This window comes from Parasteatoda tepidariorum, chromosome 1 (genome assembly GCF_982258835.1).
Source record: "Parasteatoda tepidariorum strain Cologne lab strain chromosome 1, Ptep-v5.0, whole genome shotgun sequence".
Taxonomy (NCBI): domain Eukaryota; kingdom Metazoa; phylum Arthropoda; class Arachnida; order Araneae; family Theridiidae; genus Parasteatoda; species Parasteatoda tepidariorum.
In genome coordinates this window covers 17,076,174-17,102,127 of record NC_141755.1, presented here as the reverse complement: position 1 = coordinate 17,102,127, position 25,954 = coordinate 17,076,174, and the positions used below count along the sequence as shown (strand labels likewise).

The 25,954-nt window shown below is 33.2% G+C and overlaps 1 protein-coding gene across 2 annotated transcripts in view; it reads right to left on the bottom strand.

The window, feature by feature from the left end:
• Positions 1 to 527: 527 nt before the first annotated feature.
• LOC107441591 (follistatin-related protein 5) overlaps positions 528 to 25,954 on the bottom strand; it is a 432,229-nt gene continuing 406,802 nt past the window's right edge. For both annotated transcript variants that reach the window (XM_021147212.4, XM_021147214.4), the window contains exons 9-15: positions 20,628 to 20,786; positions 19,190 to 19,321; positions 17,852 to 18,111; positions 10,352 to 10,537; positions 8,630 to 8,810; positions 4,912 to 5,118; positions 528 to 3,351 (exon numbers count right to left, since the gene is read on the bottom strand). In XM_021147212.4, coding sequence (XP_021002871.1) covers positions 2,987 to 3,351; positions 4,912 to 5,118; positions 8,630 to 8,810; positions 10,352 to 10,537; positions 17,852 to 18,111; positions 19,190 to 19,321; positions 20,628 to 20,786 — 1,490 coding nt within the window. In that variant the 3' untranslated portion in view covers positions 528 to 2,986. The remainder of the gene's footprint in view (positions 3,352 to 4,911; positions 5,119 to 8,629; positions 8,811 to 10,351; positions 10,538 to 17,851; positions 18,112 to 19,189; positions 19,322 to 20,627; positions 20,787 to 25,954) is intronic.

Here is a 25,954-nt window from a genome sequence, read left to right as displayed (position 1 = left end):
CACATACAAAATAATCAGTGCATCGCTGTGCACCAAATGTTAGAATAAATGAACTACATTCAAGACTCAGAAAAGGTGCTTTAAAATTTAAAAAATTAAATAAATGTAAACTGGTTTTTTTGGGAAAAAAAGTAAAATAAATCACTTGAGAAGAAAAGTTACTCAAGAAATTTTTTGAGTTATTTTCTTTTTGAGTCAGTTTAGTTAGTTTTATTGGTCATTTTTTGGCTTAGCCTTGGAATTCTTTTGAACCTAAATTCCTGTACCATATAATTCCTCAGATAGCCAGGAGTACTCTATGAAACTAATTTTATAGATTAAAATTCAATTAGTGTTTACACTTTTATAAAGTAGAATTTTTATTTATTTTAAAAGGCTAAAATGTAAGCTTTAGCACAAGTATATTGTTAACATCTAAAATCTCTGAGTATGAACATACTTTATTTAAACAACATATATCAAACTGGTTGTATTTTTCGAGTTATTTATTTGAAATTTAATGACATAAAACAAAGAATTGAATAAAATTTTTTGTCAGAAATTCATTTTATTTAGATGTGATGTGTCAACTGTACATGTTGCTATACAAGTGAATTCAGAGACTAGACAGAAAATAGACATACAAAGCAAATGATTATCAAAGTTCTGAGGATTGTAGTGCACATTCTAATTATTTTCATCATCAGCAAATTATTTAAAACATCATGAAAGAAGGTATTTATTTTAGTAATAGTTCATTTCATATAGAACTATTGCAATTATTAAATATATATATAATTCAAAATACTAATTCAAATAATCATTATTATTGCCATTCGAATGTGTATTTATAAAATGAGGAATAACATGACTTTCATATAATAAATGTGCACTCTTATCCAATCTCTCAGAACACAAAATAACAAAAACGTATGAATGGGTTTTACATCTAATAAATTACATCGAAATCATTAATAATAATTTTGAATGTCTCTAATTTTTTTTTATCCATATTCCTTTGTAGTTTCAGGCTGTTTTAAGTAGTAGGGTTAATTTTTATTTTAAAGTTGTTAGATTATTTCAATTCTCCAGAATGGCTATTCTGTTCATTTTCAATTTAACGTATTAATGCCCATTTCTCAACAGCTAGTTTGCCAAATTGCAAGATCGCCAGTCACGAGCTTATATTTTTAGGATGGAAAATTTTTATTGTGATGAATGGAATTGCTATGGTATATTTTTGTCGGCAATTAGCATTAAATTGTTTTACTTTTCATCGCTAAAATTTCATCAAAAAAATATTTTTATTTTAAATTTGCTAAAAAAAAACGCTCGTGTTTGGCAGCAATGGAAGTAACAGTTTTTGTGAATTACCAGTTCATTTACTAAAAGAGAAATTTTGTTACAATTTAATATATTCGGATTCCGTTTAAGCTTGTGTTTTTTTTGTTGTTGTTGTTGTCTTTTATTATAAAGAAAATTCAGGTCATATATTGCAACGCATTGGCAAAGAAAATTTTTTAAATTTGCCTAAAGTTGGACAATATTTTCGAATTGGTGAAAATGTCCTAGTAAAATGTGGTCATATTGACCTATGGTCCTGGTGCCCTTCTAAAGAGTCGTGAGAATAAATGTACCAAAAATAAAAATCTACCAAACACTTATTGACAACTTAATTTATGCAAACAAAATAAGTACTTGCGATAAATTTTTAACTCTATGCAGTTTTTAAATCATCCGTAAAAAAGAAAACTAGGCATTAATGAGTTAAATTGAAATCAGTATTTTATGAAATTTATCCATTTTTATAAATTTTCTAAAAATATTACCCGATTGATATGCTTTCATTAATTCGCTGCAGAAATAAAAGCATTAAATTAATATAAAGAAATCGTTTTGATTATAATTTGACTTTGATTTTTGTTCAAATTAAAGCATACAGAAAGCATATGAAAGGCATATAATTTTTAAAATTACAATGTCCTAGAAATAATCTTTAATTCGTATGCCAGAATAAATTGATTTCATTTTATTAAAATTTAAATATATCTCTTTAAATAAATCTATAGCTAGCCTACTAAAAATAGAAGCAAATATAATGTACACATTTTTATGTAAATTAAAAATACATGTATACACTGGACATCTTTACATTCATACAAGTATCGTGTGCAGTAGTTCTGAAATCTCAAAAGCTACATCCACACGACTTTTTTTAGGAGATAAAACTAAAAAACTTCATAAATGCGTCGAAACTCATCATATTTAAGGTCAAAAGAAATTTTGGAAACTTAATTCATGTAAAAAATTAAAAGTGTATGAATGTAGCTTTTTTTAGCGGGAGATTTCCAGTTATGGCAGAAGCTTTAGTGCAACATCCATTGTAGCAAAAGTAGTTTCGGCTCATTAAAATTGCCTGTAAAAAGTCAGTTCTAACAGAAACAAAAAGCGTTCATTAGTATTGAATTAAACTGTAACCATAGCAAACTGACTTCATACTGCAAAGCAAGAGCCGAAGTGCAGAAGTGCTTTGATTTTTGCTTGTGATCAGAGAAAAAAATGTGTGTGACATAAATCATTTGGAAACTTTTTTTTTCCATAAACGTTTGAATCGAACTGTCTCTCAGAGCAAAAGTAGTTGCATATTCACTGAATAATACAAAATGTGGGAACAACAAAATAATTTCATGTGCACACCAGACACATTTTTTTCCCGGTCAGCAGTTCGGGCTGATATAGCAAAGGAAAAAAGTAGAGAAAAAAAAATTTCCTCACAAAATACGAAAGGTACATCCAAATAGAATAATAACTAGTTTTCGTGAAAGAGATAATATATCAAGGCATTCTTCTAGAAATTGTCAATTCATCCGTGCGCATTAAAGCCATTACTGCAAGGCTAAGGTGTTGTCTGGGAGGAATGGCTACCCCCCGAAGACAGTCTGCGTGGTCATTGTACAAGAGGGGGGCCTGTTACCTTGAGGTGAGAAACAGATAATTTCTCCGGCCTTCAAGGAGCCTTTGCCCAAACCACCATTCTTGGATGGACCGTGCTTCCTATTTCACAGTTCACGGTTCTGGTCTTGCCGTTCACTACAAAGATGGCCTCATTGGCAGTGGTCACCATGTAGGTGCCAAATACTCCTGCACTGGAGATGGGGCGATTGGTGTTGCCCCATTCTGCAATTCCTGGATCCATGGATCTGCCGATCCCCGTGATCATCTCTACCTTGCCATCTGCTAAATTGACGAACAGGATGTCTTCCTTGGTGGAGGAACTTGCGTACAGGTCGTAATTGTGTGTGGTCCTGGATGGGAAAAAGGTGATGTCCCCAATTTGCAAAGTGGTTTTCACGTCAAATAGAAATCGGAGCCCTAGAAGGAGAGGGAAATATTGAAAATTAATAACACTTACTAAATGTTACATAATTAATTCTAATAGGAGCATTCACAATCAATGATGAATTAACATGAATTTTTTTTTAGTTACTTACTAAAGTCGCCATTTAAAAATTATATATGAGAATTGAAATTTTAAGACTACCAGATGTCCCGAACTCTTTTTAAATTGAAAAAAAAATAGAACGAGATAGAAATATACGGGTTTAGTGACCGAAAAATATACAGCTTGTCAAGTTTCAAAATAAGTTACAAGGTTTGTCAACAGATGGAGCTTAGAAAAACTATTAAGCAATGTTTTCAAGCAGCAACAACTTGGTGCAATCTGAGGACAAAATTGACAGTTGGAATGGTCCCATTTGCATCAGAAAACATTGTTTTTACAGTTTTTTTTGTCGGCATTGCCGTCATTTGCTGACCAAAATAGGATGAGAAATAAATAGTTTCCTAAATGGAGCCCATCAAACCGGTTGGCAAAAGTAATTTCGTTTTTTTGGTATGAACAGAAAAATAATCTTTTCTGTTGGATGACCTCTGATGTCTTTCTAGTAACTTCTGATCTTTATCAACAAAGAAAAAAAAAACTCAACCAAAAGCAATTTGAGGTGATTGTTATTACCGAAATTTTTACTAACGTAATCGCAAATCAATCATGTTCAACCACGACAATGCACATCGCACACCTTTTAGCAACAGGTACGAAATTTTCAGAGCTCGGTTTGAAAATAAAGTAGCATCGCTCCCTCATGTAGCTTTAATCTTGCACCATCGGATTATCATTTATTTCGAAGCTTAGAAAACATTTTAAACGGTAAAAATTTCGGTAATAATGATGACCTTAAATTGCACTTGATTGAGTTTTTTTTTTTTTTGCCAAGTATCAGAAGTTCTATGAATCCGAGGTTATGAAGTTACTAGAAATAGCTCATCGAACAGAATGGAAAATATTTTACTCATTAAAGTTGATTATTTGAATAGAAAAAAAAAATTGAGTTTTATTTCTCACTGAAAAACCGAAATTACTTTCTTGCTAACCCCAATATTTTGATCATCTTTTTTTTAAAAATTGATTTTTTAAATAGTCGATCATTTCTTTTTATTTTTTCAATCGCGTTTAAAGAAATATATTAATTTACATGTTATACAATAGTATGCATTGTCCGAAGTCAAGAATCACTGGTTACGGTCAGTGTGCGGATGGGTGACCACTTGGATCAGCCTGCGTAGGGACCGAGGGTGTGCGTTATCGGTCCTCGTAAACTGTTCTACAGTGAAGTGCTCGACTTCGCGTGCAGGTCGTCGAGCTACCGAAGCGGGCGTGCCATCCCCTCTGCAGAGATTCAAAATTGTGATGGGATGTCTTCGGATCATCCTCAGGGATGTTTCCCAGATCGTCGACAATAGCCTATTGTGTAGCTCTAGTGTGTAGTAAATGAACTACAGCAACAACAATGTTCTATGAATTCGACATATATCGACTTGACTTTGTAAACAGATATTTCAATACTCTTAAAAAAACAAGATTTGTTTACTTACCATTTTCTGTTATCTGTTGGGCTACGATGACAACACTGTTATTATTTTTCTCTAGAGTGACAACATGCCTGGAATCTGGTGACACATGGGGTCGTCCAAAAAGTCCCGTTTTATGTGACAATACTGTATCAGTCAAATAATCTAGCACCACTTGACCAGTAGGTCGGTCTGTAATGGGTTCTCGGCATTCTAAGATGGCAAAACCACCTGTAAAATAAGTCGAAAATTAATTTTTTTGCTGCAATCGATACAGATTTTATTTTGTTTAATATTATTATTAAGAATTTAATATTTTTTTTTTCTTATCAAATGCATTCATCTGAATTACATAGGCATTTATAAAAGCGACGATTTTTAATAAAATTGATTGGTATAGATTAAAACTGTATCTACGATTATTGAACATTTGATTCTTTTTTAATATTTATTTCAAGAGCCGTGGTGGCTCAGGGGATAGAGCTTTCTCTTTCCAATGAGGTGAACCGGTCTCGAATCCCAGCGATGACTGGTCGATTCGAATTCCACTCCCGGATCCTACCGACCACAGAGCTGACGTAGAATATTCTCAGTGGTTGACGGATCATGGGTTAGAGCCCCCTTGCCGTCAGGTTAACAGTGGGACGTTTTCGTGGTTTTCCTTTCCATGTAACGTAAATGCGGGTTAGTTTCACCAAAATGTCCTCCATCAAGGCAACATTTCACCCGATACTTGATCCAGGCTGTTTAGGTTATAAAATAAAATATTTATTTCAGTGTTCTTTATGTTCTAAATAGTAATGTTAAATATCCCCAGTGGCAGTCGTAGAATTTCGTGATTTCGTGAATTTCGTTGTCTTGTAATGCAATTGCGGTTTTTTTTTAATCTGGAAGTTCCCTTGTCTTTTGGATTGATTTTAAAATTATATGGTTACGAAGTTAAACAAAGGTAGATGAAGATCTGATATGGATAGTTTATTAAATGCTGGGGATAAACAAAACATAAAATAAAAAACATTTCAAGTAAATTAAAAAAGGGCTGTAGTTAGAAAAATATTAATCTTCACAACAAGAACAGTATCAAGAAGGGAAACGGACTGCAAGATTAATTATGATCGAAAAAAGTGTATTCTTTTAAAATGTGCTGCAGGATTTCCAAACCCAACAAAAGAATTTTCTTAAGCAGAAATGAAACTTAGCCAGAGGTCGCCTACATATGTTTGCTTCATAAACATTCAGGTTTAAATCATAAGACGAAATATTGAAATGATGTTCACCATGATAGACCTAAGAGTGTAAACATAATGAAGCGGGTGAACGGGAATGGCACAATTTTTGCCAGCGGTTAGACAGTGCCAAACACAAAGAAAAATATTCAATATTATGAACTCAAGGTAAAACTAATGAGTGATGTAAACTATATGAGCTTATAAGCAAAACGTAGAAGGTTAAGTATAGTGCGGCTTTCAAGAGAACTCCTCCAGACACCTGTCTCGCGTCTTAGCGGGTACTATGGTTACGAGGAAAAGATACTTCGATTAGGGGTGTGAGGTGAATAGTTTTGTTTTGTCACCGTGAGTAAACCAGTCGACATCTTCCCTCCGTCATTTCACCCCCATTAGAAATGTGCTCTTGCATGTTACCATGGTCGCAGACAGACTTAGACTTTTAGTCTGGAGGAGTTCTCCTCAAAGCCGCACTATACAGTAACTCGCTAAAGGTGATGGAGTCTGTATTTACCTGAAAGGATCAAATCCTTTGAGGGGAGTGTTGGCATTTATAAAATTTACTCTCAGATTTACTTTTGATCTGACTGTCTGATAGAAACAAATACAGATTACTGTTAGAGCCACAAGAGCTATATCTTGTTTTTGAACTTTAATTTCCCGTTCACTTGAAAAAAAATTTTCACCTCATTTCTATTAAATACCACAGTTTCACCCAAATCACATTGTAAACATATTTGCGGTTTCATGGAAAAGAATATTTTCTATTCCGCTCATTAAAAATGAATAAAATGATGACGTTCGCAGAAATATTTTTAAATATATTTAAGCCGCCTTAATGATTACAAAAAATTATTATGTTTTCCTCGCATAATTAATTAACTTAATTCAATTAAAGGACAAGGGTAAAAAAAAACAACCTTCATATGAAAAGAACGATGAAATCCATTAACTAAGTAGCACTACATTTATTTAATTACTTAGACTCTAACATAAATTGATACTTTACAAATTAACGGCTTAGAAAAACTTTAAATCTCCGTCCAATAAATTGAATAACTATTTTTTTTTTGCATGGAGGCACAATAGAGGTTCAATTCATCAACGAATTCGCACTTAAGGTCACAATTTCGAGCTTATTTTTCCTCCTCTTTTTAAAATCCTTGCTTTATTATTCAAAATCCTTCACTCATTAATCAACTCATCATAAATCAAATAGCTGCTGCCCCTGTGTTTCATTAAGACTCAGGCAATTACCATAAAATGGCGAGATGAGGGATGATTTATTTGCCGCAGTTTCAAGCGAATTTTTAAATACATTGCTTAAGAATGAAGAATTATTTTATGAAGCTGAACTAAAATCGCGGCGTTGGGTGCTGAATATTGGAAAATCTGTCAACGGATTGTATTGATAATGCGCCGGCATGATATTAAAAAAAGAACGGCAGGCCATGTTTTCAAGTATTGCTTTGTAAGACATTAATCTTAGAGAAAATTGTTTCTAATGCGATATTTAATAATTTTTCTAACGATAAAGGTACCAGTTATTCTTTAAATAGAATACATAAAAAAATCGATGCATTTAATTTATTGTTTTACTTCATGAGATTGAACTGTAACTTGATTACAAAAAGAATTCGGAAGTAAACAAAATTGTAAGTTAATATATGAAAAAAATATAGTTTGAAAGCGATGTCATATAATATAAAATAAAATTAACACTTCGGCGTGAAAAGTCGTTGCATAATGATATTCCTTAAAATAGAACTGCAGTGGACGATTCCCGAAGTCAAGCATCACTGACTGAGCGATCAGTAAGCTGGTGGGTGACTATTTTGATTAGCCTGCTTAGGAACCCAGGGTGTGTGGTATTGGTCCTCTTTAAACTATTCTACCGAAAAGTGCTTGGCATCGCGTTCAGGTCGTCGGGCTACTAAATCGGGGAAGCTATCCCCTCTACAGAGGATCAAAATTGTGATGGCATGCCTTCGGATAATCCTGAGGGATGTTTCCCAGACCATCGCCAATAGCCCATTGTGCAGCTCTAGTGTGACGCAAATAAAGTACCTTCCAAATTGAAAATAAAACTAAATTCATGCAAGAATTTTATTACTTTTGCGAACTATTTTAACTCGTTGATGGCCACAATAATTAAAGCTGAACTGAATCTTGGTTTATCTGAAGACTAAATAAAGCGAAGATAAAGCGCATGTTGGAATGCAGTGACTCTTTGAATTAGATTCCTGCAAACGACGTCACGCGTGGGTAAATCATGACGTTTGTTTAAGCTACGATTCAGTATCCAATCAGGTTCAACACACTCGCGTGATATCCTTGAAGGTATCCAATTAAATACGATCTGATACAGCTTGGTAATAAAACAAAGTAAATAGCTGTAATGATAACACTATGCACAACTACGTGGTTAGACACAACCACGTGATTTCAGAGGTGTTCTTGCAATAATAATTTATAGCTATTAATGAAAATGTTGTTAAATAGATTAAATGTTTTACCCAATGTAGAAAAGTCAGCTGATTTAGGGGCGCAGTTGTAAGGTGTTAAATCTACAGTTTTGATATATTTCATGGCTTGGAGGTCCAATTTATACATTCCTCTTTGATTAGTGTGGACAACATAACCATATTTCCATCCGTGGCCGAGATCTTGAGTGGGTGGAATTAAGAGACCACTGACCTAGGGGAAAAAGTTACGAATTATTATCACATCAAGATACAAAGTTTGGTGGCATACATTACTATGCTGAATTGGCAATATTTTATGTTTAGAAAATAATTTTTAAAAAGAATCAAATTTTTATTTATTACTCTCACTTTTTCTCTTTGATTTCCCTGCAATTAGAGATACAGTTACAAAATATCAAAAACTGTTCAAATGTTCGAGAATACATCTAACAGTCCTGTTATCTGACCAAGTAATAAACATTTCAACGATATGATACAATGAATTGGTGTGACCTGGAGACAATGTGTGACATCCTTTTGATACAACATCAGTACAGGGTGATTCAAAACAAGTCGAACAAACTTCTGATGTGTTCTATTGCTTACTTGTCATGGCAGTAAGCCTGTTTGGGAAACCAAGCAAATTTAAGGCAGATAGTGCATCTCTTGTTTTTTGGTGGCACCATCTATGGTCAAGAATACGATTTCAGCCCCTCACACATACGTCCTATCCCGTTTAACAGGATGGACCCATTCAAACATCCTTCCATTTATCCACTTATGTAATTTTGACTTGAACCAGAGAACGATTAATCTCCAATTTAGTACCCCCAGAGGTAGAATTTGTTATGGGAACTATGGGGGGAAATGACGCTGACAGATTTAACGTGTATCAGTCACTATTCTTCGGCCGGCGGATTTCGAACTTTCGTTCTCACAAACATGAGTCCAACGTCCTACCAACCAGGCTATCCCGGCCCTGAACAAACTTCTAGGGACGCCGAGCACGTAATGATAGAGAATAACCCAGCAACCCATGATGAACAATCAATGTCAACACATAAGGATAGGGTATACTTTGTGCTGCAGATAATAATAATAAATAAAAAAAAAACGGGAACAAAGCACAAATAAAAATGCAGAAATGGACATTCTATAGTTTCAGTTCGATAAAAAGAATATTCTTTAGAACTTAAATTCTTAGGCGCACCACCGCCTCTCCTTTTTTGTAAACCCAGAGACTCACTCTTCGTTTTGTTGCTGAACAATCAACTGCATTAGCTCAGACGGGGCTTATGGTAGTGATAACAGGGCACACGGCTCTTATTTTCTGAACTGCATAGCCCAGACGGGGCTTATGCTTGAGTGAACGGGGCTGAGGGCTCATGTTTATGAAATTTAATACTTTTTTCATAAACTATTCATATCTTATCATAAATAATTCATTTTGTTATTAAATGTTTCCATCATCGAAAAAAAACTGTCGTTCCTCTCCAAAACACCACAAAATTAGTGCAGGATGAGGAAAAGAACTCCCTTTCATCCCTTCTTCTGCCGCCATGATTCCAGCGTCACAACTTCCCCGCCTCACCATCATCACCACTTCCCCGCATGCGGGGAAGTGGTGACGCATGTCTTCGGATCATCCTCAGGGATGTTTCTCAGACCGTCGCCAATAGCCCATTGTGCAGCTCCAGTTCGACGAAAATGAACTACAACAACATTTAATGTAAATATAAACTGTGATGATATATGATAAAAAAAAGAAATTACCAGGTCAAAATGGCCGTCCACAGGCTCTGGGTGTACAGTGTGATGTTTTTTCTTTTGACTGGCATCTCTGATGATTTGTATAGTCTTTGTACCCCTGTCTTCTCTGCCCCTCCAACACAATATCCATACTTGGTCGAGATGGGGAACATAGTGAATATCCACAGGCACTTTGTCAGTTACGACGACCTAAAAAAAATATGGACATTATAATGTAAATGAGTAAATTCTAGTAATTCACTATAAAAAATGCATGAAATTTATTTTAAAAAACATGCTTTTATGTACATAGTATAACATATAGTTTTCTAAAGTACGAACTCCCCTAGCCATTTGTCTGGACCAGTGGCAGTGACTATGGTAACGAGATATAACCATTTCAAGTAGGGGTGTGGGGTCAGTGCTTAGGATAGGTTTTGGCTCTGGTCGGCGAGAAAAAGGGTATCTTTTTTTCGGTCTGTCGTGTTAGTCCTAAAGTGAAGAGAAGCTATGAAATGCGCTTTTCTTTTTTCCATAGCAGCAGACGGCCTCAGACCTTGTGGCGGGAGGAGTTCTTACTGTAGACAAACTATAATCACCACATTTCATATGTATTTTCAGAATTCTTGTAAATATAGACATTAGGAGTCGCAAAATAATAAAGTAAAAAAAAAGTTGAAACATAGGGATTCACTACTGAGAGAGGTGGGATCGAAAACATCAAATTCTGTTTGAGCTGAATAATAATTATTGGAACCACCTCCTAGTCCCATTTGGCAATCAAACAGTTTTTGGTGTTTTTAATACATCCTTTCATCTCAGTAGCAGTTCATTTGATTTAGATGGTGTATTTTTTCCTCGCTAAAGTATTTCATTTGAGACCACTACAGTGCCCACTTTTTTTTTTTATCATTTTCGATTCTAAAAAGATATTTTTTAGGTGGTGATTTAAGCTATCCTGCTAAATCACCAGTTAAGCTATCCTGCATCCTGCGATGGATAGGACAATGCTCTCACGTGCATTATTAGAAAATAAAGAGAAATAAAAAAAAATTTCTGAAACTTTCACGGTGATGTTCTTCTAAGAACGAAAAGTTTTTAAGTATGATTTCGGACAAAAAGAAACAGTAAAAATCTGTTATTATGAATGAAATTAGTAATTCTTATAAATGCAATATGAAAGCTCAAAAAAAAACCTTGCAAAACATCTAAATCAATTAAAGTTAAAACAGTTTTTTTTTCTTCAAAACTCTAGAAATAAATTTTAAATGTTTATTTAGTTGCAATTAAAAAATGCGTGATTTTTCAATACTTCATTTAAGCATTCATAATATATTCTTTATTTTGAAGATTAGAGGAAATTATGTAATTTCGTTTATTCCCTCTATAATGCATTCAACATATTGTTTTAATTTTTTAGTTATACATTGATTAAAATAGCATTTAAATGGTTTTAAACCTTTAAATGCTATTTTAATCAATGAATAGCATTAAAACTTTTAAACCTTATTTTTTCTCAAAGAGAATATATTTAAATTGACTTATGATATGTGCGGCGTTTCTTAATAGAAATTTCTTAAAAAAGAATAACATATCTAAATCCAAATAATCCAAAAAAATCCATTAATTTTTTTCTTTCAAAAACCAATTATTTTTTCATATCAAAATGTTATAAAATTTTCCTTCTATTGCAATTATTTATTAAATAATAATTTCGAAAATTGAATTTCCAAATTATTTTAGTCTCGCAAGTCTTGTACATTAATTTAAAAGTAGTAAAAATATCAAATTTTCCAATTACAAAATCGCAGTTGGTGATAAAAAAACAAACTTAAAAATAAGACTTTGGAAGATTTAATGAATGTTTGCTGCGAGAATTTTATAAATTAAGGGTTTCTTTTTCGATTAACAGAAGATTTTTTTTTATGTCTTTGGTGAACAAGTGTTTTTTCTTTCTAGATATTTAATGTTAAATTTTTATTTCCAGAAAGACTCTATACGTTTATCAGGTTAACTAATTGAAACATGAAAAAGTAAATAATGTATTTTTTTCATGCGGTACATTATCGAATTATAAAAATTAAATTTATTGATGTATGAAAAAATGGTGATATAGATATTGCGTTTTGCTTCAACGGGTAGTTTACATGCGTTACTTTAATATATTTTTGTAACTTTTATATAGGGTGTTTTGTGATGAACGAACTTAATATGTGTTATTAGAATAATTGCCAAAAAGTATGCAGATTTGGAACAGCATATAAATAATTACGCGAGGATGAAATCAAAACGCCAATGAAATACTTCGATCTCTACTGAAAAGATGAGAGGAAAACCTTTGAAACCTGTTTGATGGCTTGATGATGTAACAAATAATCGCTTTTTAAATTTGTTTCTATTTTCCCTGACAATCAAGCGGGTTTTGTGGATTTCAGTCCAGCCTTCCTGCGCGTCAGCGTTTTTTTTTTTTTCTCCCCTCGATTGAATATTTAGCGACCACTAATGAGCACACTTTTGGCAAAACCTTTAAAAAGATATATTAAAGGTTGCCTTTAAGGAACACTTATCATAAAATTTTTGGTGTCATTTCTTTATAAAGTATATCGATTGAATATTTAGCGACCTCTAATGAGCACATTTTTGGCAAAAACTTTAAAAAGATATATTAAAGGTGGCCTTTAAGGAACACTTTTTATAAAATGTTTGGTGACATTTCTTTATCTGATAACTCATGGAATCAGAAGGATGTCTTATTCACATGTTTGATCTCCAAAACGTAGAGGTAGCCGCAATCTGAGAAATAAGGTCACAATAGTTTGGTTAAGAGTGCGGTCCAAAGTTTGGACAATCTCGAAGTCGATTTCTCTGAAACTATTCAACCGATTTAGCACAGAATTTTGTATTTTGCTTGTAAAAGTACATCCTTTAAAATGATGTAGAAAATTGCATTCCTCACAGCTCAAAAAACTGATGCGACATATTGACAAATTACGCAAAAAATAAAATTAACATTAAGGGATACATACTTTGCATAGCTCTCCTGAGTTATTGGGACTATATTTCCCAGATTGTGGCTACCTCAGATCAGAAATCATAATCCATCAAAAAAGGTATATGTATTCAAAGAAAGTACATTTTTGTGTCTGATTTCGTAACTTAAAATATCGTCTGCGCTAATTAATCAGCAATGAGGTCTATCCCACCCCCGAACTATTAAGATTGAGTAGTGAAGATTGGGACTATATTTTCCAGATTGTGGGAAATATAGTCCCGAAATTTCAATATTAGGTTTAAAAAATTTTCGGAGTGGTTAGTGGTTTTGAGCATTACATATATTCAGAAATTCCTTGGGACTTTCATTCAAGGGTATTGTAGAAAAGAGTCACAGACAAAATATCTTTTAACAACTCGTCAAAAATAAAATGACATTGTGCAAAATCATATGATATACAAAATGATACAATTATTTTGTTACTATATAGCTTTTTATAGCAGCGAGTAAGCGGTGTTAAAATTTCAACATCGCAACCGTGTGAGTTGGATTTAATTTTATAATTCAAGGCACTCGATGGTCAAGCAATGAAATGATTTCGATTTTGTGGAAGATTTGTGAGAGTAAAACCAAGTGGCATTATTCAAGTTACACAGAAGAACAGGAACCTATTAGTGTTAGTTCGAGGGTAAAAGGCCTTTGATTTATGATCAGTATAGTGGAGATCTTTGGCATCACCATTTTGATTGTTGCAAATGCTCTTAACGGAAAAGGATATAAGAGAAGTTGAATGGGTATTGCTGGAATTTGAACCTAGATCATTGAATTGGATCATCTCACTCGTTAAAATATCTCCTACGATGCACTAAAAACTTTACATGGTGTATCCGAAAAGTAAAGTCACCGACTTTACTGTGAAGCAAATGTACTTAGCTGCGTACACACTTTCTAGTTAAAACTGGTGATGAGAGCAGTCAACTTATTCACGTATGGACTCGAAATAGCCTCCCTCCAAGTGAGAAAAGACGATGCCATGCAGCACTCGATGGATTGCCACCAAATTTTGTTTTAATAGCGACTATTCTACAATGGAAACTTTACCGTGATTAAGACTATATTTAGAGATAATTGTTTATCGGAATACCAAGTCTATCTACTTGCACATTATTCTTTTAAGATCATAAGGACATCAACGATACAGCACCTGTTGGAAGGCCAACAACTATCTCTATTGTCAAAACTATGACAGTACTCTTGAACACAGACTGGCATTTGAGTGTTCTTTAAAAATGTTCCAGACATTAAATATTCCTAATAGTCGCGATTTGACTTGGCGGATGGTTGAAAACTTCATGAATTTTCACTTTAACAATTTACTTTTTTGGTGTCCCGCTTCCTGGTCAATTCAAAAATGACAATAGTTGATGACCCAGTCGCTTTACACAACTGACGTGCCTTTCCAACACTTTTTTTTTTCATTTCCATCCTTGAAAACATGCATGGTAAATATCTTTTTGGGACAATTGACAAGTCAAAGAGGATATCATCAAGGCTCTCAAATACACTCTGAAAACGCCCTACAATGACTCTTTCCATGATTGGAAATTTCGCTGAAAACAATACATTCGGTACAAAAGGAGTTTATTGTTAAACTTTTTAAAGTATTGTACTGATCCAATCCATACATGTTTTTTAAATAGACTCAGTCGACTTTTGGGACTATCCCAGTATCACTCCATCCCAGGAGATAAAGAGAAAACAGAATATCACATGTTTCATTCAGAAACATTATTTAAGATCGTATGAACATACGATTTTAAATAATTGTTCTCAATGAAACATGTGGCTTGCACACAAAAATTTGTTCCAGAATTACAGCTAAACATTAAAAAAATTTTTCCAATTTTCGAAAAGAAGACCAATCCTATCAGAGATTTTTAAAGGCAAATTTATTCAAAAACTGAAGAAAAAAAGGAATTAAAAAGGAACCATTGTCTTTTCACTGTGAAGTTTTGAGTTCCAAGTCAAAACTGTTTAAATAAAAAGATAAAGAAATCTGACTAATTGAATTTCGGTTAATTTTACATTGAGTAATGTTTTAGTAATTTTATTCTATGCATATAATATAAAGATCCAACGATATGCTTTAAAAAATAAACGAAGAAACTATCAATTTCGGAAGAAGTCAAGAAGGAAAAATTTTATTTCGAAACATTTCGCACTTTCCTTTTTAATTAACTAAATATATGTTCAACAATAAAATTTAATTTTAAATAACATATATGCAGTTTTAAAAACTCAATCCAAACTCTTAATTCAAAATAAATTTGTTTCGCGTGAATGCATTGGAAAGTTAGTGAAAATAGTTTAGTAAAAATCACAAAATAAACAGAACAATACAGAACTATAAGTAAGATCAAATAAAGAATTGTCGCCGTGTTTGCTTGGCATCATGGAGTATTTTTTTGAGTTACCAATAATGTAAACAGGAAAAAGAGCATTTTCACAATAAATAATAAAATTAATTCAAATATAGAAGAATTGCGAAAATGGAATGAAAACCACTAAACGAAAGATATGCCTGCATCTACAAGATGGAACATAAAAGTTATGGCCACGCAAAGACTGTGGACTGCACGCAATTCTTGAGTCATGTTGAGTCAATAAGAAATTGCGTGTGAGTACAAGAAACTGGAAGTTTTACTAGAATTGAATGCAGTCTAGGAAACTCCACTTTATGTAACCAGTGATAAAATTTTTATTTTATAAAATATAACACGAACAAACAAAAATTTCTTTATTTTGATAAGGTATTAAGTATCAAAATGCATGAAATTAAAACTCTTCATTTTCTTGAGATCTTTACTGTATCTTTTGAGTTTATTAAGTGGTTTGTAATTTGCGTGTTGTTATTTATTTATTTATTGTTCTTTTGATGAACTAAGAAAGTATATTCTTAGATTTGTTTGCATGTAGCTCTAGTAACTGAACATTATGTTCATAAACTAATTTGACATTTAATTAGTAACATTTTTTTCTCGAAATATTATAGGACATTATTGTTTAAAAAATGAAAGTTTTGCTTTAAAATATACGAAACTTGTAAAATTGTTTTTGTGGGTATCCAGAATTTGTACTCGAACAAAGAAAGAAAAGAACTTTTCGAAATTTTCTTTAAGAACTTTTAACTTTTAGAGTTATCGATAATTTTAAATGAAAAAATATAATTAGGCAACGAGAAGCAAAAATGGATAAATTAAGAACTTAAAAGACTGAAACTTAATTGACTAATAAAACCAAATTAATAAAACTTTTTAAAACTCAAAAGTCTATAAAAAAGAAATATGAGAATTAAGATTTAAACACTTTAGAAACTGGAAATTCTGTCACCAAAATTTAAGAACCAAAAATGAAAACTAAGCACTTAAGAACTATACGAATCCTATTATCGATTGGACGCCGTATTTAAACATGCTTGTTTTGAAAATGAATTGAATCTTCTATTTAATTAGATATAACATGCGTAAAATGATTTTACTTTATAAAGAAAAATTATGCGTTCTTTCATAATTTTGTTTTTTTTCAGCAAGTCGAAAGAAATCAACTGTGGACATAAACCAAATTAAACATAACTTCCCCAGCAGGAAAATAACTTGAGCCATTATTGGTCTAATATTCATGAATATTGGCTCAATAAAGGCACGAAGGGCCAATATTTTTCCGATATTGGCCCTATATAGAATTTTCCGATTCCCCAGATATTTTACAGCCACTTTATAACCAATATCGGTACTATATAGAACTGTCCGATTCCCCAGATATTTTACAGCCACTTTATAACCAATATCGGTACTATATAGAATTTTCCGATTCCCCTTATATTTTACAGCTACTTTATAACCAATATCGGTACTATATAGAATTGTCAGATTCACCCGTTATTTTATATCCATTATTTAGTTAATGTTGGTTCTATATTGGCCAATATAGATTCTATATAGGCCATTCTAGGACCAATATTAAAAAAATCTAGATGTCACAATATTGGATGCTCTTATAGGGCATAGTGAGCAAAGTTTGAAACCAACTGGGGCCAAGGTAAAATTGCTGGTGGTTGGTTGGTTTCGTATGCCTATTTAGGCAGATGGATGCGATTGTTCTTGTTTTCCAGTGGCGCCATCTATGGCCAAGAATTCGACTTCTGCCACACCCGTTTCATAGGGTGGACCCATTCATACATCCATTTATTCATCCACAGATCGTAATTTTGACCTGAATCAGAGAACGATCGATCTCCAATCCAGTACCCCCAGAGGTTTTGATTTGTAATGGGAACATGGAGGACTTTGCGACACGACAGATTTAACGTGCATCAGTCACCATTTTACTACACGGAGAGTCTTCGGCCGGCGGGGTTCGAGCCCACGAACTCTCGGACATGGTCTCAGCGCCCTTCAGGGCTATGAAGGAAGAGATAATATCTCTATGCAGGTTTTCTACAAAAGAAATTATGAAAATGAACCAACACTTACATCCACCACCACCATTTGAACACGAGATATAATAAGGACTCTGTCTTTAGTTGGTTGCGTTACGTAGACATATCTGTCGGCAACATTGATGGCGTGACCCCAGGAGCAGTTGGTGCCTCGATCTCCACACACGTATTCCTGGGTGCCTGGTATGACATCAGTACTCTGAATTTGGTGGTAGAGCCGACAGTTGTCGGGATCGAAGACAGATACTCCCCAATCATGGAACACAAAGAAGCGGCGCTCCTCTGACGGAGCGGCTGGAAAAAAAAGATTTAAATTTTAACAAGAAACCACATTATTAAAAACTGTGGTTCACTTTGAACTTTAATATCGAAAAAATAATAGAATTCATTATTTGCCGGAAAAGAAATTGGCCAGCGAGCACTAAATTGGTCTATTTTACTTTTTAGCTTTATTTTATAACCGAAGTTAAACACTCAGTCCAATTTTGAGAGGGCTTTTCGAGGAATTTTTTTTGATGTAACTAACCAGAATTTGAGTTAAATGGAGATGAAAATCACGAAAACCACCACGGTAGCCCAACGGCAAGGGGATTCTAATTCATGATCCATATTCATGAATTAATCATGATCCAATTCAAGTATCATGATCCAATTCATGATACTTGACGTAAGAGCTGTGGTTGATGTGAACCTGGAGCAAAATTCGTACCAACCAGCTACCTCAAGGATTCGAACGTGGGTCAGCTCATTGGAAGGCGAACGCTCAACGACTTAAGCCTTCGAGGATCGTTTAATTTATTATTTATTTTCGAAAACTCCTCTCTGTATAAGGAAATAAAGAAGGATTCGTGGAGGATTTTTTGATGGAACTATCCTACATTTGCTGTACACGGCGAAGAAAACTACAAAAACCTCCCACGGTTAGCCTGACGGCAGAGGGATTCTAACCCTAGATCCATCTACTACTGAGGATGTTTTACGTTAGCACTGTGGTCGGTGCAAGCCGAGGGCGGAATTCATATCGACCAGCCATCGCTGGGATTCGAATCCGGTCAACCTCATTGGAAGGCGAACACTATATCCCCTGAGCCATCGCGGCTTATCCCGGCCTTTTTGTAATTACCTGCAACATCATGGTAACTTTTTAAGATTTATCTTCCAAGCCCGTGACTAAATAATTGTGTTAACGAAATTTTGTCTGTCAGGCAAAATTAAATATGAGTTGCCCGCTGCCGTACTGCATTCATTCCGCCACTGGGCACAGCTTTAGCAAGGTGTTTAGTTGAGCAACATTACCATGCAACATCCGCTTTTAATGCATGGTGATATGGTTTAAATTAAACAAATAATAATTGTTAATAAGTGCACCTACTTGGAGTTGGTTGATCTTGCACAATAAGTGATGTGATATCTCTGGTCATTCCAGCTGGATTACTTGCAACACACATATATGCTCCTGTGTCACTGTAAGTTATTTTTCCTACTAGAAGTGCAGTACCATTACCTAAAGAAATGAATAAATACTTATTATCACTCACCTCTGCACAATAATTATACAATACATTAATTATGTTTTATTAGAATGACTGAGCAGGCATATTATTCATAAATATAAAATGAAAATCTCACTTTACATATAATAAAACAATCTCAATCATCTGGTTAAAATAATTTCTGCATGAAGATAATTGGGATTTCAATAATAATATTTATTGTGAAGCTATCAGCACTAAAACTGTAATTGAACCTGATGATTGAGTACTTAAACCATTCGAAAAACTTTAATTCTTTTGTTACCATTAAAAAAAAAAAACAAAAAAAAACGCCCTACTAACAATTTCTGCAATAGCCGTTGTTACTGTACCAGGACATACAAGGGTGAGTTTTTTTGATTTACGATAAATCATAAAAATAACAAGAATGAGGAAAAAATAGGCTTCCAATTAAATTTATGAACACTCATGATTACTTTCCCATACACTGAGAAAAAAGTACTGTATAAATTTCCATAATATAATAAAATTCACAGTGCTACTGGCTGTATAAGAGCATTAATTTTCAACTTAGTAATTTTGTCATAAGAATGCCATAAAAATTTTATTCTATGGTATAAGGTTTCTGCTAATTGTGAAGTAGCTTGATCGCACTTGGTTACAGACTTAATTGCTGACAATGATGATAACTATATGATGTTTTGTAGTAAAATATGCATATTCAACACCTAATAGATATAACAATATTACAGTGACTTAAGATTTTCATATATGCTAAGGTATATGATAAGTATTAAATATAGTATAACAAATATTTAAACCAGTGCTTTTTCAATTAGTACCTAATATATTTAAACAAGTTTTCAAACATTGCTTCGTTTTCTTTAAATGTAAATATCAATTAAACAAAAACGCATAAGATTAAAAAATGAATAGAACTTAAAAAAGAATAATAAAAAGCGAGTATTAACTATAGATTTCAACAGATTTTAATGTAAAATTTAATTTTACGTGAAATAAATGTAATTGTAAAATTCATTGTAAATTTAATTTTATGGTAAAATTAAATTTAAATTTGTATTTAAATGTAAAATCCTATCATTATTAACTATACAATAATTATATATATTTTATAGTTATATAATGCATTAAAAATTCCAAAAAATTGTTTTCATTTAAAGCATCTCTATCATTTACAAAATAGTGCATCTATTTTTCATAATCTAAATCTGAAAGGACTTTACATCTTCTCAGTAATATATATTTTGCAAATTTATGGCATGAATTATTGAAGAGGAAGGAAATAGATCAACATACCAACAATTGTATATTTATCTGTCATTAACTTCAGTTCTTCATCATTCTTCAGCCAAGAGACGGCAGGTGTCGGCACACCGATCACGTGACACTCCATCTCGGCCAACTCTCCCGGGGCCCTGGACTGCAACTTTGGTATGACATGCACTTCTGGAATAGCTGCACAAAAGAGATGATACATATACAAGTGAAGAAAAATCGCCTCAGTTTGTGTATTGTAGATAAATGTAATTTAAGAATGATTCATCATACTAAATATCTAAGGCAAGGTATGAATAAATCATGTGTGACACATACAAGACCGTGCTATTCATATTAAATAAATGACGATGTACTTAAAAAAGATGCCAAACGTGAATCAAGCTTGTAAGTCTTGCAATAAAAAGATTAATATTTTTATGGCTAAGGAGGTAAAAGACTAAATTTCGTTAAGACACATTTTGAGTAACAAAAGGTTTTCAAAATTTTAAAATGCAAACAAATTATGACAGGACGAATTTCCCCACTGCGTAGGGGAGAGTGGGGTCAATTGTAACAGGGTACGATTGTAACAGAGCAAAAATTTCGAGTGTCGGGTTCTAGATTTGGTTCCTAGGTGGCGCACAAGGTGTATTTAATAAATCTACATGTACACCCCTGATGGCAACCATTTTTATGTACTTTTGAAAGAGTTACATCACAAAAGATATTTTCACGCTACGTAAGTACTTTTTTTGGTATTAGAATATTATATTGTAACAAAGTAATTTTGTTTAAACAAATAGAAATTATTAACCGAATATGTAAGTGGACACCTTAATGAACATTTCAACAAAAAAAGATTAGTTTTGTTAATTAACTAGCATTGTTTTTAACAAATGAAGCTGAAATGACGTCTTGGGGACGATTGTAACAATAAGTAAAGGGACGATTGTAACAGCTGAAAATAAATAATCTTATGTTTACAAACCATTACTTAACTCTTTAAGAAATACCTATAGTTTCCTATATCATTTATATTTGCATTATTTTATGTGTCACCTTTCACAGCATAAATTAAAATTTTTAACCCTTTAGGTCTCTGCTCATTATTATTTTTACTCCTAAAATATCACTACTATTTTGATCAATAAAAAAATATATCACAACTATGATAATATGTATAATTAACTATGTTTTAGTTGAATTTATGAACTGTTACAATTCACCCTGTAAGTGGGGATATTTGTAACAAGTGCACGACTGTCAAAAATTGTTAATAACTAATATAATAACATTTCTAGTAGAGGATAGTCTACTTTACTCGTCTGTCAATTAATACTAATATTATATTGGATTTTTTGTTAGTTAAAAATAGTTAAGTAAAAAATGTTACAATTGACCCCACTCTCCCCTAGTCTTAAATAATCCTGCCACAATTTTGCTTGCATTTTTAAAATTTTGAGAGCATTTCTTTTTTTGCACTTTAAATTTCATGGTTTCCTCCTAGGTTTCTCAAAACTCACTTTCCTCTAAACAATGTCCGGAATTTAAAGTAATTTAAATAACTAATTTAAATTTAATATTTTGAAAAAGTTTTTTTTTCCAATGCCCACCTGTGTTAACATCCGTCAATTCAGGCATTTGTTGGCCTCTGTTTCAGGGGCACCATATTAGGTGGGCCAACGTCGCTCCCACTGTGAGGACAGATAGTACAGAGAAGGAAAGAACATCCATGCCTTGCCCGGGATTCGAACCCAGAACCTTTCTGATGCAAGGACAGTTCCCTGCCCTCTACACAGGCCGGTCGGCTATTTAGACAAAGTGAATTCAGGCAAATCTAGAGTAAGCTATGAAGTTGAAACGGAATTTTCGAAATATAAAAATGAAAATAAATTATGAGAAGAGAAGAGTACTCAGGATTATGCAAGGTTCTCTTCCAATAATTTGTTTGCGTTTTGATATTTTGAAATTATTTTTTTCAGCGATTGAAACTTGTTGAAATTGAAACTTATCTCTAGGTTCGTCTGAACTCACTTTTTCTTCCCTTTAAAATTTAAATTAGTAATGGTGGTGAAAGAGAATTCGCGACGAAAAGTTTCTCCCGTAGTATGGCGTCCTCTTAATAAACAGTGCAACTAACCGAGACTTTTAGTTGTAATGTTCGCTAGAGTGAGACTAAAGTTGTCTTTTTTAATGATAGCGCGAGTATAAAATTTATTATTTTAAGTGGCCGTGATCAAGATACTTGAATTTCTCAAAAACTCTAATCCGTGAAGCCCATAGTGTTCAAAGGTAATCTTTTCATCTTATTTCTACCTGTCTAGCGTATGTATCGAATCGAATTCGAATAGAATATCGTAGTGCAGAAATCGAATTTTAAGTATTTGACTTTTCTGAAATAAAATTTCTCGGGAAGTATTCGATTGATTTGGCTCAAATTTTGCATTTTGCTACTAAAAATTACATTCTTTAAAATGCTTCAAATATTGCAACTCAAAATTTTTTTGACCGTTCTTAAATAAAATAATAAAAAATAATAAATATTTACAAAAAGTTATTTTTTGCATGGAATTGTCTATCTTTGGATAAACGAATTTTATAATTCTGTGCAAGAAATGTTTAATTTGTTTAAAACGTTTTCAAGATATGGCAAATTACACAAAAAGTAAAATTAACGTTAAGGTGTTGAAGCTTTGGATCACTCCCGTGACCAAACTATTGGTACCAGATTGTGGCTACCCCCTATATTTTGGGGGTCAGAAATCCAAATTCGTCAATAAAAAGGTATGTTTATTTAGAGGAAGTACGTTTAAGTGTCAGATTTCGAACCTTAAAATATCGTCAGCACTAATTAATTAGCATATTTGAGGTCACCCCCTCGAACCATTAAGTTTGAGTCTTAGAACGTGAAGATCGGATCTTTAGATCAAAAGCTATTCAGGGTGGTCTGTTGTTTTTATTTCGCTCACTGTAATTAGCCATCATTCACTAAATGTCACGAAATGCCAAAATGACCGATACGAGATAGTAATTCGATCAACGAGGATATATGTTTGAAGCTAATATTCTTATTTACCACACAACCAATTCTGATGAAAATGGAGGGAAAAAATCGTCATAATTGAGGAAATGCTTTCAAAATTTCAAAGAAAAAAGTTTTGAAAATATTTCTGGGAAATATTTCTTTTACACATTTATGCTGATAATTTATAAACTTTTTTTTTTTTATCTGAGAACCAAATTAAAAAAGGAGTTTGTGAAGCGTTTACTTTTTCTGAAAAAGTGGATGATGGACGTTGTTTTTAAAATTCCATCTCCAAGTAAACGATGATACGGAATTTTTTAAGTAATTTTCAAATATCGTCAGTCACATTATAATTTTTTTTAAAAATGTTTTATTAATTTTTTATTAATAGCAGTAAAGTAGCCAGCAGAGTGCCTAGTAAAGAAATATTTTATAAAAATAACTCTGAGGAACAAATTAGGCTTGGCGGCTCAGGGGATAACCTGCCAATTCTCAGTAGTAGGCGGATCATGGGTTAGAGTTCATTGCCGTCAGGCTAACCGTGGGAGGTTCAAATGGTCTTCCTCTCCATGTAACTCAAATGCGGGTTACTTCCCACAAAAAGTCCTCCATGGTGGCAAATTTCACCCAATACTTGATCCAGAAGTTCCGTTCTCTTTTGGATTAGGTTCAAAATTACAAGGCTACGAAGTTGAGTATTAGTAGTCGCAAACCCAAAAATTGGGTCAGCTGTTCAACGACAGTTATAAAATAAAATCAAAAAAACTTTATTCTGAGCCGTGGTGGCTCAGGGGATAGAGCACTAGCCTTCCAATGAGTTTAACCGGGTTCAAATCTCAGTGATAGCTAGTTGATACGAATTCCCCACCCTGATCACACCGCTGACGTAAAATATCCTAAATGGAAGACAGATCATGGGTTAGAGTCTCCTTGCTTTCAAGCTAGTCGTGTGGGGCTTTCGTGGTTTTCTTCTCCATGTAAGCAAGGGCGTGTTAGTCCCATCAAAAGCAAATTTCTTCCAATATTTGATCCAGGAGTTCCCTTGTCTCATGGAACGAGTTCAAAATTATAAGGCTGCGGAGTTGAACCTTGGTTGTCGTAAGATAAGGACTTCGACGGCTATTTCACAACGGTTATAAAATAAAATAAAAAAATTCTTGATTATTCAAGCACGACGGTATTAGAAATGACAATTCAGTAATTGTCAATTCCACTAAAATATTTCCTGGAACTCTGAGCTACTAAGTCCGAGGAGCAACAGATGTATCTTTTCTGCAATTCAAAAGAGTTTGGTTTTTGAAGAAAATAATATACTTTTTACAAAGTCAATTTATATTTTCTTCGATAAGTATCAAATATCAGGTGATAGCAAAACTTCACGCCCTATTTACCACTAAATGAAATATTGCAAATTTTTCTCAATAACTGTTTTACATTTTCATATTACATATAACTGTAGGCATTTCTGAATTCCGTTTTTGCATAGATATTACTTTTCTTTTCAGTTAAAAAAATGCCTCCAGTACGGTTTTGATATCTCTCTCAAGATGAATTTTTTGAATCGAAAACAGAAAGAATGAAATACGGGATTGATAAAATCAGGCCAAAATAGACAATTTCTGTGTTTAGTATCTTACTACTTTGCAGTGCATGTTGATTGACAAGTGCTGAAAAAGTTGAATTTCCCATTCACTTAATGTGAACGCATTTCTTAAATTTCTATAATAGGTTGAGCACTGTCAGAAGTTTCATTCTAAAATTACATTAAAATAACCGTCAACAGTCTGTCCATCTGATTAATCATAAAGTTTATGGATTTGGAACCCTTTTTAACCTTTACAGTAAAGAAACCATTTACAACTGATACGGTTACAAAACCACGAATACAAAGCAATACAGTTTTCTAAACATTTACAACTGGCATAGTTTCTAAGCCATAAAATTAAAACGAACATTGGAGCTCTGTGTGTGCTGTACCATTTACGCTTGACAGATAGTTTAGTATTCTAATAGACCAGGGCCATCGATTGGATATTGTTCATACCGATTACATTGGACATACCGATTGAACCGTAGGACACTGGAAACTTTTCATGTATCGAAGGAACGGAAGAAATATTGTGGTATCAACGCTGGAATTCGAACTCCTGTTCAGCCGTTCATGAAATTGACCGATCAGCCCTCTCGTCTACAGTATGTACCCAACTGCACGAAATTAAATGGTGCCTAGGTTTGTGGATAGAATTTTAATTGTCAAACCGAATATATATATAAAAAAAAACAATTAATAAACTTTCTTTTTCTCACACTTAATAGTATGAATATTATCATTTTTATGGCT